Source organism: Pomacea canaliculata, linkage group LG14, assembly GCF_003073045.1.
Source record: "Pomacea canaliculata isolate SZHN2017 linkage group LG14, ASM307304v1, whole genome shotgun sequence".
In the NCBI taxonomy this organism is placed as follows: Eukaryota; Metazoa; Mollusca; class Gastropoda; order Architaenioglossa; family Ampullariidae; genus Pomacea; species Pomacea canaliculata.
The window spans coordinates 10316355-10329228 of record NC_037603.1 but is presented as its reverse complement, the minus strand read 5'-3'; the positions used below and the strand labels follow the sequence as shown (position 1 = coordinate 10329228).

Here is a 12874-nt window from a genome sequence, read left to right as displayed (position 1 = left end):
GAACTGTTCTTACATCAGACTTTCTTGAAACAGAACTGTCTTGTAGATGCAAAAGAAATCAGTATGACCAATAATGACATTTCAAAAAATTATTTTTAATACATAACAAAAGTATGATCACCAGTAGATATGGAGAGTTAGAAAGTTTTGCATCACTCTTTTTCAAAATCAATCAGGAATATCATATACCATATCTATTTTGCTATTTTCAACTAGTGCAGCATCAAGATAGTAAAGATATTTGCCAATTTCCAGCACCTCCTTGCACCTTTAGTCAAGTGTTTATCAATAACATAGCTATTATTTACCTGAAAATTATCAGTAGCCAGAACAGATTGTACATAACTACTCACATTTTCCTCAGCTGAGCTCTCAAGCTCATCTGGGGATTCAAGGAGTAAAGCGTCTAAAAGCCAGTTAGCAATCATGATGAAAGCTGTTGTTCTGCCATCATTTTTTAAAAAAGTTGCCAAGAAAAAGTAAAATCAAATGTGGTTACCTATTTAAATGTTCAGATTTTGTCCATTTTTGTTTCTATAGTTTTGGTACGAAAAGTACTGAATAACATGGTGGGGTGACTTGGACCTGGTAGTTCCTAAAGTGGCCAGAATCAGGCCATTACACACTACTTACCAACCAAATCTCTTGGCACTTGAAATGTTTCCTCAGAAAATTCAAGCATACTCCTTGCTTGCTTTACAGCCTCCGTTGTCTGAAAGAGAAGCATATCAAGATTTAGACCATAATAATAAAAGCAACAATTCCAAACAGAACTGAGCCAAAAGGGAAGAAATAAGGTAATACTAATAGTTATCAATATTTTTCAATGTATTGTATTACCTTATATCCAGTCTTTTTTCAAATTAAATTTCTATATGGTGAAGTCAGCAAAACATGACCAAATGGGTCCTGTTCCAAGAGTTTTTCCAAGAGCAAAATCATCAGCATTACGATGCATGTTGAGATTCCCCTATTGTGGATATTTTCTTTTAAGGATAATTATATTTTAGTAGAATTATTTTTTATAAACATACCAAGTTACCACTATGGCCATATCTCAGAAATGTGTTTAAAAAAAACCAGTTTTGAGTAAGACAATATGTAGGAATTTTCTAAAAAGAATATGTTAATACCTTAAGGTAAGAACTGTTAATTCAGTTAATCGTGTGTCCATAACATGCCAGTTGCAGATATTCCTATATAAAATGTAAGCTATATATTGTTACAATAAGATGGTCATAACAATTTTTTATAACTTTTACTTTTTAAAAAATCTTTCATTTGCAAGGACCTCCGTTTTCCCACTCTTATAGTGGAATAGCATTTGCCTCAATGTGAACAATCTGCTTCTGTCTACATCCATTAACTGCAACTTCCTGTTAACTCTGATATCTTGTAAATTTGTTTAACAACCCAAGAGTGAAAGAGCCCAATCATCACATGTCCAAAATCAAACTGGCCCCCAATAACTGGCTGCAAGGCACTGACAGTGGTATGAATTCATCTTTTATGTGTAGACCAGTTCAGCAATTGTTAAAGCCACTCAACAAAAGAACTGATTGTTGTGGGGGATTTTAATTTTTGGTTGTTTTTGGCTGAAAAGTTAAGATTTTGTGAAAATTGTAATGCCTGATAACAGTTTTCAAGACCATAATCAATTGCATAATCAATAATAATGCACTCACCTCACCATACACCTTGAATGTGCATGTGTTCTCATCCAGCTCGATGCCTGTTATATGGTCTATCTTGCGGGCTTGTTGGATGTTAGCTCCATGTGTGCCAATTGCTAGGCCCATAAGGTCTTCACGGACTGAGAATTCTTCCATGTACCCTGAACGTATCTTTGTGCTCTGGTAACAGAACTCATTCTGCTTAAGACAACTTTTTCTACACATATCCGCTTATAATTTGTAATAATACAAAGAATGCTTCCAATGAACTATAGCTTAACATGAGAAGAAATCAATAATTTAAGCAGCAGTGGAGATATCACTTAACTGACTTAAGTGTATATGTCTAAAGAAGCATTGTGCTGTTGCAAACATGGCACTGTGAACATTCAGCTAATTCACAAATGCAAACAATACATGAAGATCTGTTGGTAGCAATAATCTAGGCAATCGATAAATCTGACCACTATAAACAAAATGATCAGCAAAAGTGACATTAGAAGCTATGCAACTTGTGCTCAACCTTGTTAAAGGGACAAATGAATAAATATATATTTAAAGATTTGAATGGTAACAGAAATACTGTGCTTTTTATGCACATGCAGTGCAAGATATAAAACATAACCAAAGGAAATATTTTAAATGTCATAATTAAAAATTATATTTTCACTGACTAGGTTGATATATTCATAAGTTATGTACAGTACCACAATTAATATTATGTTTTGGTAAATGTTTTAAAAAATAAATCTTAGAATCATTTAACCATGAGCACATCTTGGCTGAACTGCTGTTCTCCTGACCTGCAATTTCTTGACTGCCTCCTCTGTCCTCTGCTTTAAAAGTAACTTTTGACGAACATTTCGCAGGAACATATCCCCAATAAGTGATGCCCGTTTGATTACACCAGAATTTGTGGACTGAAAAACCATTAAGAATATTTAACATTCTGAAAAATACACATCTCTACAATTTGAAGTAAAATATGCAAGACCAGAATGCATTATAGATAAACTCTAAAACTGACTTTTCAAAGAAACACATCCTAGGTGTAGTATTTGCATAATATGCTCCAAAAATATATTCACAATTAAATGTGTTGAATATGCTATTTTAGAGTCAGACTATCTAAATTTAAATTTTGAAACTGCCAACTGTCGTTTGATAAAAAATTTTATTCAATACATCTACAAGACAACATTACTCGTTGCTAGCCAGCAATGCTCAAATAAATTTTTCTTATATATATATATCTCTTTTGAAGCAGATTGATGGTGAGGTGTAAAAAATGTATTTTGCTATCCACTCTGAATATGCCAGGTGTTGATGTGAATTGATATAGCAATGCTAGGCTTAATCCCCTTTGAGATCAGTGGTGTAAATGACTGGACAACTGATCTTATAGTTTATGTATGTATCTGTACCATTCATGTACGTAAATTGGACCTTTGGGTCTAGACCTTGGCAAATGCTGCAATGTTGATACCTTACTCTAACCCCAGATTATAAGAATACCAGCTGAATGAAGGCAATAAGGTTTACCAGGACATGGATAGAATTGTCAATGGAGCAATAGGACACAGCAGCAGCACCCCCGAGGTGCTTTTTCAGCTCAGAAAGTGCACCCTCCCCTTGACAGCCATCCCTCAGGTCTGGAGGCACTTCCAAAATATGTTGATGGAAACTATCAGCTGTGATAGGTGAGCTGCATTAAAGAAATACATAAATATAATCTAATATGAAACTGACAATGGAAGTCTGTTAAAAGGTAAAACTGACTTAGATAACTTCAACATTTTATAATGAAGTACATGTATTTATCTACTAATTTGTGCCTTGGCAAGTTTCTACTTCCTTATGTATCTGAACATCAAAATTTCAAAACAGAAAGCATCTACAAACTATCATCAATAGTATCTATAGTAACAGACAATTTATTTATATTTTTAAGCAAAAACAATTTTTGAAAACTGAATATTTTAAGAATAACAAATTGAGGCATCCATGCTACATTCCAACTTAACAAAAATTTTTTTTAAAAACCCTGACAAATCTAAAACTTACTTGCTGTTGACACGGCGGATGCGGTCCAAGGGCAGAATGTCAGTATAGGTATTCTCCCAGCCCAAGTACTCCACAACAGCAAATTCTCCCTTCAGCATCCTAATTTTAGCTTGCCACCATCCACAAGACTCATCGTCTGCAGCCTTAGAAAAAACCTAGGAGATGGAAACAAACAAAAACATTATTTTGTTAACTGAGCAATTTTTATATAAAATGATTAAAGTATTATATTAAAAGAAATGCCTATCTGACTTAAGTGGATTTTGGTGGGGGTTTTTAGTCTCATTTGATATTTTATTCTCTCACTGAGGTACTGTTGGGAATCTGCACTTTTGCACAGATGTAGCAGCTACTGATCTGGTTTAGGTGTGGGGTACAAATTGTACTCACAATACCAGGTTCTAGACATCTGCTATCCTTTCATCCCAAGCTATTATACCTTAATTTTTCCACTTAAAGTGTCACATGTTCTCTTTTGTGCAGCACCATTAGCTCACTACTATGTAAGGAAATGTGCTATATTAAGTAGCCTTTTATTATTAAGAGGAAAAATTCTCCTTAGGAGTAATGTTTCTAAATAATTATTTATTTTAAAGCATTTAATAATTGCAACTGTTATTTTTCTTGCAAGAAGACAAAATAAGTTGGTTTTTTTCCCTCAAATTTTTTAAATCTGCCTTGTCACCTGCTCATAAATTAAGTTCCCAAACCACACAACAACAATAAAAACCTCTAATAAAATTATGCACATTTTAGTAAAATCATTTACTGTTATTGTTTACTAACAGGCTGCCAATCCTCAAAGGACCAAATTAAAGACAGTGTGAAATGCCAGCAACAGTTTGGAGTGAAGGAGAGATATAGTAAAGGAGAAGAACATCAGTGTGTCTTTCTCACTTTCCCCTCCTCCCTGTCTAAAATGGATCTCTGGGTGTTCATGTCTGCGTGAGAGAGAGAGAGCATCAGGGCTAGTGATAGCAGGGAATTGGGGGGAAGGAATTGGTGTTTTACACTGAGCCATCAACTATATATCACGGCAAGGCAGCCAGCCCTGTAAAAAGATGCCCCTTGCAGAGAAAGAATAGCGTGCCTGAGACGACAGCTGAAACCAGGGCAGCCCACCCTCACTGTATTGGTGACAGGCGCTAACCGTTGCACTACCGGACCGCCCTCGAGGTATAATGGGGGTGTGCAATTATGTACATATATTTATACATATATGCAATATACAGGAGCACTTGAGAGTGCAAGTATGTAGGTGATGTATATGTATAGGCTTTAGTGTATGATCTGGCTACAGCAAGGGTGTAAGAACCTGCTCAATACATTTTATAAGTAGGTCATATAATGTGGTTAATGTTGTAATTATAGCATCATGGATAAATTATAGACAAGAAGCAGAACTTGAACTATCTCTATATACAGCATACCCTTCCTGTGGTCAAAATATTTTTTAAAATCCTTAAAACTAATTATAGCAACCAGTCTATGACTTTCTAATAAATCAAAAAAAAAAAAAAAACAAAAAAAAAAAAAAAAAAAAACAAAAAAATCTGCAAAATTTGGTTAGGATTGGAAAAACAATAGCACTCAACCAGATTTCTCCCTCCCCTATATAAATATTTCTGTATTCTGCTTTATTTACGACAGGAGACAAGTGAAGAAAAAGAGGACAGAAGGTTTAAAAGGAGCACAAGTTTATAAGTATTTATGCCACATTTGTATAAACTTATTACTAACCTCCACCCTCTCATCCTCCCTGAAGTCAGGTTTTGTTGTACTGTCACTGGGAGGGAGTCGAACAGCACTCGTCTGCACTCTTCTCTCAGGCTGCCAACTGTAGAAAAAGTGGAAGTATTAGATAATCAGATACAGGAATCGTTAATATTCTCACTACAAAATCCTTAATACCATTCATTATTTTTTAATAACTTTCAATGTAGAACAATCTTAAATTATTTCAGTTTGCCAAAAAAAAAAAAAAAAAAAAAAATCAACATCTAACAAAAAAAAAAAATACAGGGTAATTTGTATGAAATTTCTTTGTGAAGTAAAAGGAACTTAGTAATCTTGAGTTGTGATTACCAAATACTGAATTACATGGGGAAATATTTTACCTCACCATGCCTAAAAACCTACAAAGAAGTTTGAACACTCACTTGTTCTCAAACTCCACAATAACATCATTTCCACTGATACTCTTCACAAAAGCCTGCAACATAAAAGAAACTCCTACTTATAAATAAGTATTATAAAAGAGTTTTAAAAAAATGAATGCAAATATGTGGCTATAATATACTTCATGCATAAACTAAATAATATTGGCAACATATTCACAAAGAAATCAAATTGTTACGGTATATGTGCAAGTTGTGTAATAATTAAGCTCTGTATGTGAGTGTTAGTGTTATTAATTGGTTTTGATCAATTGTAATTTTACAAGTAGAAGAAAATTTACCTCCAGTTTCAAATAAGTACAAAATCAAATTTACAACATTCTGCAGTCAATAACATATATATCTGTCAGGGACACACACTCAATGTAGACAATACACACCAGCAACCAGTGGGTCCCACGCGTTCCTTCGCACAAACAATTACAAAGGTCTATCCATGGGCTTTACATTTTCTATTGTTGGGAGTTCTGATTATCTTTAAGGGGAGGCAAGAAAAAGCTACTCTAAGAACATACCAGTAAAAGCTAATAAACAACAGTGCCGGCATAACACATCCCTTACATGTCACTCGATCTCACCCTTAAAGTTATAAAACCTCTATATAAAAAGCTTAATTCTCCATTACACATAAATTCAGACTTCCAAGTTCTACAGTCATAAGTGGATAAACGCAACTGGTAACACCAACATCCCAGACTGGTGTTCCAAGGCTAACAGAATAGCAAAAGCACACCTACTTTCAAGTGAAGTCTGTCTGACTACACACACATGTGATAAAGAGAAAGATTTGTGAGTCAGTTATGACTTCCAGTTGTCTTGACTCACACATTCAAAGAGTGGAAAGCAAGGCAAATCAAATGGGTGGTATTATTAGAAGGGCATATCTTTATTTGGATATGTCTGTTTAAAAAAAAAAAAATTGTATAATGCATTTAAATGCTCACATTTGAAATACGCCAACATGATCTGGGGCCAAAATTTCATCCTGTTGGCATTTTCCGCATCGCTAAACCTCTAACCTTCCGAAAGCTGGGCGGTCGCCAGGTGAGCGCAGCGTGTGCAAGTGTAACGGGATGAAACTTCCTAGCAGGACTAAACTTCTCAGTATAGTCTGCGCATGCGCATGAAGAGAAAGTTCACTTCGTTATCGTTGCGTAGCCATTTTTTTCTTTTCTTCGCCGATTTACTATAACGTTTTTACTTTTACTATTTTACTTATTAACTCGGCGAAGAAAAGAAAAAAAAAATGGCTATGCAGTGATAATGAAGTGAACTTTCGCTTCATGCGCATGCGCAGACTATACTGAGAAGTTTAGTCCTGCTAGGAAGTTTCATCCCGTTACACAAGCTGTGTCACCTGTTTGACTGCAGGGCAGCTATCTGGCCGTCAACATTTGCATATGCGGCCTCAACACCCCGACCTTGAGGGAATACCTAGGGAAATCCACGTGTGCACATGCGCAAACCAACTTGTAGTACACGTGCGGGTTTTTCCCAAGAATCGGAGGAGGACAATTTAAAATCTTTTCACACTGCGCTCTTGACAAAAGCTGAAATACGCTGCATTTTGTGCATATGGTATACAAAGTTTTATGTTTTATTAAAATCTATTTGATATGTTTCCATGATTTTCAGGGGTTTTCTTTGGCAAATAGTATTTGAGAAGGCATCACAATCAGTGTCGATGACAGTGACTAGCAACTGTCTTAAACTGACTAAAAAGAACCAAGTGTTTGTGAGAAACACTCGTGAGTAAAGCATATGAAGTCTTTAGTCTGTAGATAAAATTATAACATTGGTACTGCATACCTTTGTTTATTTGTATCGTTACAATTCAGCTGAATAGGCACACGTTTCTGTTTTTATGTCATTGTCAGCATTAGAAGGGAAGAGAGACAAAATAATATACTGCCATATAAAAAGCCGAGAAAGGCAAACTGGACAAATATACTAACTAGCCTGATACATGTAGACTCGACTAATGCATTGTACAACATGTCTTAGAAGCTGGGAGCGGTCCGGTGGCGCAACGGTTAACGCTGTTAGCGCCTGTCACCAATACAGTGAAGGTTGGCTGCCCAGAGTTCATTTCTCGTCTCGGGCACGCTGTTCTTTCTCTGCACGTGGCATCTGTTTACAGGGCTGGCTGCCTTGCCGTGATATAGCCTGAGTTGCTGACACGGCGTAAAACACCAACCCCCCCCCCCCCTGTCTTAGAAGCTGCATCAGTATATTACTGCTCCTTCTTACATAAAACATTTGTGTACAGGTACTTCCTACTTTTTATTATTTGTGCAGATATGCTAAGGTGACCCGCTTTTGACCTCGTGTCCTGCCTGCTCATTGGGCAGGACGCCCAATGTCCCGCTTTCTGGCAAGTCCATTAAATGTCCCGGTTGTCTTTAAAAATCACTTTTTTCGGCGTTCTTTGACGGTGGCGACACCATCATCGGCATGTGTCCCGCTTTCGCCCCCGAAACGTCTGGTCACCTTAAGATATGCCTTCAAAGAATGTCACTAGTGATAGCGTAACTTGTGTCAAAACTAAGCAACTGTCACTGGAGGGTTTGTATTTTTTTCAGTTTCTCATAACTCAGTTAATAATTCAGCTAGCCATTCTTTGGGAGACGACTGCTAGATCGACACACACTCTCTCTCTCTCTGAAAGGCACCTGGTGCATAAAAACGAAGGGCAAGACACCAATGTAAGTGTGACATTGCGCCCCCGATTTCTGATTACTAAGTCCGCTTGTATGTCATCGACGATCTCCAGGATGTCATTATGTCAAAATCTTAATCGTCGATAGAGTGCTAAATCATCCCATGAATCAATTGGATTAGTTCGATCGTGAAATAATCAGTTTCTGTGAAGATTTCTTTCCGCTTCATACAGCATGAAGTATGCAGCAGCCATCTTAGCGGGCCTGATGCAAGTTAGGGGCGGGGAGGGCCACCTCTACACTTAGGGGTGGAATCACCCACTAGCGTAGCCGCAACCTGACATGCGACTCGACTTTTGCTGCATATAAAGGCTGGGCGAACCTTAGATGGCCCCTAAGTACCCTAGCGGCGTGATGTAATTTTGGCCCCTGGTGTCTATTCCCAACAAAGCAATCAATATTAGTGGAAAGTGTACAAAGATATGGTACAAAATTATTAGTTATCTGTAGAGACATGTCATAAGCTGATAGACTGACTGATAAGACTCCACTCTCCAATGGAAAGGAATATCAGGAGAGACCTTATTTAAATGTTTAAGATATTTTATGGATGTGTCAACGTTGACATGCATGTCTTTTTTCACACCACAATCTAGCATTACTAACAAATTTTATTTGACGTAAAGAGTTTCTCATTTCTGGCTAATATTAAATATTGTTCTCACTTTTAAGAATTTTCTGGGTAACATTTCAGTAATTCTTTTCTAAGTTTTCATGGATAAATTAGGATGTGTGGCCTAGGCAATGATAACTACTACTGATATTTCAGAAGCTACTGAAAAAAAAAACCCACATACAAAATAAGCAAGAACAAAAAAAAAGATGTCATGGTTGTCTTTTTTATACTAGCTACCACATGAAAAGCTATCCCATTAAAAACGAAAATTTTAATCAACTGCTAAACTGTCAAGTCGTTTCCTTTTTCACTGCTGCTAATGTGTAGAGCTACAAAGAAAAACGCCCTCGATAAAATTTTCTTTCACTTTTTTAATAGACCTTTGGACTACTTTAAATTGAGTTATAATTTGTATATTTTCCCGTTAACCATTGTTAACAAATTCGCGCATCATTTTATTATTTTTCTGTTCTCATAACAAACGCCAAACGGTTTCCATGAAAACCTTTTTTGTCCTTATTTGGACTTGCTCAAATGACGCGATGCCCAGAACACTTTTCTCGCATTTGTGAACGAAAAGCGTTGCACACATAAATACCAATCTATTACTGCGAACAGATGAACAGCTACATTAATCTGAAACTGAATCACGTTCTACACAATAAAAGCAACAAGCATGCTGCATTTCTGTATTATGATAGTGCATTTGTGGCATCGACTGGATCACGCCGGGCAATATTTGGCGAATCTCTACAAGACATCTTAAATATCAACAAAAAGGATTTCCAAAATATCCGTACGAATACATAATGGAGCCATTAAACGTTTAATACGTCAAAAAACACAAGAAAACAAAAATGTAAAAGAAGAGAACTGACCTTATAATAAGCGCCGTTATTACCGCAGACTTCAACCGAAAGCTCCTCCATTTTGGGTAATGAAGAATGCTGGGAAATTCTTGCAGCATGGTATAAACATGGCACTTTGTTTTGTGATTCTATAAATTACTGTATAAAACATTTTTTGTTTACTTTTTGCTTACAGTGATGTTAATAATTATTATAGTGTATTGCTGACCTCACATATTTGGGTCTCACAAAGCCGTAACTTCGTATAAACAAAGATGGCGGCCTTCTAGAGTAATTCGCTAATCGCTCGATCCTAGGGATTTGCCAAAGCGATCATGTCTTCCGAAAGTGAAATAGAGGAAGAGTTTTATGATGCTGAAGATGAGACCACATCCACGTAAGTATGAATGCAATATACTTCTATAGAATACACAAGTGACGCGGCAGGTGACACTAATGCAGGTAGCCTTTTCTGTCGTCTACTGTAGATGATGAGTTGGGTTTTATAAGGGTTTGAATAACCATTTCTGTATATTAATTAACTCTGAATTTATGAGTACTTCAAAAGAGTTTTTATTCAATCCAGCCCAACAGAACATTTAAAAAAAATGAGTTAAGTTTTACGCCATGTCAGCCGAGGCTATCTCATGGCGAAAAAAACCCAACTGATCTTTTATTTAGCCAGATACCACTTTCCACTCCTCTTCAAACTGTTGCTCCCGGGTTACCCTGGACAAGACTATCACTTTTTGCTGTGTCTGTCTTCCTCCTTCTGCTGGGATATCCCGATAAGACCTTGAGGGTCTTTTGACCCAGCTTCCTGCCCCCATCCTTCTTTTTGTTGCCGTGATATAGCCTTAGTTAAAAACAAATAGCATTAAAAACAAACAAACATCAACAACAACAAAATGATTGCCTTTTTTGGCTGTCCAGGTCACTATAAAATATTCATTGTTTCCTTACAAAGGACTTTAGAAAGGACAACATGAAACACTCCCTTTTTAGAATATTCAACTAATGTTTATGTTCAAAACACCTTTGAAGCATACATCAAATAGTGTGGAAATTCCAGTTGGAGGGATAAACAAAGGGGTGGGGTGTGTGCATGAACTGCACATGACATTGACATTAACATACACTATTAACAATGAGTGAAGCAAATTTATAAGCACCCTTACTTTCAACCTAACAATGTCCAGCTAAATAGTGCAATGAATTCAGTAACATTTATATACCCTTCCTTCACTTCTTTTATCTATGATCACTGTAATATTATAAGAATAGGAGTCAGGTCTTTGCCCTCTAATTACGTTGTCCACAAATGTTTTCCTTTTTCAGAGCTTTTGTTAACCAAAAACGACAACAGCCACCAAGTTCATTGGTAAGTAAAGAATTTCAGAACACATGCAACAAAAAAGCCCGTTTAAAGTATTTCTTTAAGGCATATAAAGCATTTTTAGCTTTTAGAAACGTAAGTGACAAATAAATTCACAGTATTTAGCATATGAAATGCTATCTATCTATCTATTCCTCTTCGTGCATCAGGTTGCACATAAGGCCTCAACCAGAGTCCGCCACCGATGTCGATCGGCTGAAACCCGCTCTAGGTGACCCCATGTCCAGCCCTTTCCCTTCATCTCCCTTTCCACTGTTCTTCTCCAAGTTTCCTTTGGGCGGCCTCGTTTTCTTCGGCCGTCTGGAGTCCATCGTAGGGCGACTCTGGAAAGGTCTGCTGTCTGCTGGCGGAGCACATGTCCAATCCATCGCCAACGCCTTCGTTGAACCTGCGTGGTGATGGACTCGGTTTCAGTTCTTCGGTGGAGTTCTTCATTGGTGATGGTGTTTGGCCAAAAGATGTTAAGTATGCGCCTGAGGCATCTGTCTTGGAAGACGTCAAGCTTGTTACTGATGGTTTTGGTCATCTTCCAAGATTCTGATCCATAAAGGAGGGTGCTGATCACATTTGACTTGAAGATTCTCAGCTTGATCTTCTGGCTGATGTTTTTTGCCTTCCATGTGCTCCTGAGTGAGGCGAAGGCCTGGCTGGCTTTCGCCAGTCGGGCTCGAATCTCCACCTCCGCATCCCCGGTGTTTGACATTTTGGACCCAAGATAGGTGAAACTGTCAACTTCCTCAATCTCTTCTCCATTTAGTTTGATGCTGTCTTGGACTCTGGCGTTCACTCTCATCCTTTTCGTTTTCTTTGTGCTGACCTTCAAGCCAAGGTTTCCAGCTGTTTCTGAGAAGGCCTTTGTTTTTTCCTGCATGTCTTGGTGGCGTGTGACAGCAGGGCAATGTCATCAGCAAAGTCTAAGTCTTCTAGCGCTGTTGTTGCTGTCATAGTCATGGTCCATCTGATCCCTCTCCTCTCACTGTTGGTGGAAGTCTTCATGATCCAGTCCATGGCCAGGATGAAGAGGAACGGCGACAGAATGCAGCCCTGCTTCACCCCGGTACTGACGTTGAAGGGGTCTGTGAGCTCCGTGTCACAGACAACCTGGGATTTGAAATCGCTGTACAGCATTGCAATGACCTGAACAAGTTTTGCAGGGACTCCGTAATGTCTCAGGATCTTCCATAAGGACTCTCGGTGGATGCTGTCAAAAGCCTTCTCCAGGTCGATGAAATTGATGTACAGCGGTGTGTTCCATTCGTTGCTCTGCTCCAGAATCTGTCGCAGAATGAAGATGTGTTCAGAGCAGGATCGCCCAGGGCGAAATCCTGCTTGCTGTGGTCGGAGGTCTTTCTCAAGAGTTGCCGTCAGTCTTGACAAAAC

The 12874-nt window shown here is 37.7% G+C and overlaps 2 protein-coding genes across 6 annotated transcripts in view; one reads left to right on the top strand and one right to left on the bottom strand.

Annotated features, from left to right (window-relative positions):
- Positions 1-10217, bottom strand: part of LOC112555894 (fragile X mental retardation syndrome-related protein 1-like) — a 28016-nt gene extending 17799 nt beyond the window's left edge. For all 5 annotated transcript variants that reach the window (XM_025224460.1, XM_025224462.1, XM_025224463.1 and 2 more), the window contains exons 1-8: positions 10129-10217; positions 5897-5949; positions 5478-5574; positions 3738-3892; positions 3216-3378; positions 2477-2593; positions 1686-1853; positions 634-712 (exon numbers count right to left, since the gene is read on the bottom strand). In XM_025224460.1, the coding sequence (XP_025080245.1) occupies positions 634-712; positions 1686-1853; positions 2477-2593; positions 3216-3378; positions 3738-3892; positions 5478-5574; positions 5897-5949; positions 10129-10179 (883 nt within the window). In that variant the 5' untranslated portion in view covers positions 10180-10217. The remainder of the gene's footprint in view (positions 1-633; positions 713-1685; positions 1854-2476; positions 2594-3215; positions 3379-3737; positions 3893-5477; positions 5575-5896; positions 5950-10128) is intronic.
- A 130-nt stretch (positions 10218-10347) lies between these two features.
- The window catches only part of LOC112555893 (WD repeat-containing protein 44-like), a 32205-nt gene continuing 29678 nt past the window's right edge, over positions 10348-12874 (top strand). The window contains exons 1-2 of the mRNA XM_025224459.1: positions 10348-10495; positions 11437-11479. Of these exons, the coding sequence (XP_025080244.1) occupies positions 10434-10495; positions 11437-11479 (105 nt within the window). The 5' untranslated portion in view covers positions 10348-10433. The remainder of the gene's footprint in view (positions 10496-11436; positions 11480-12874) is intronic.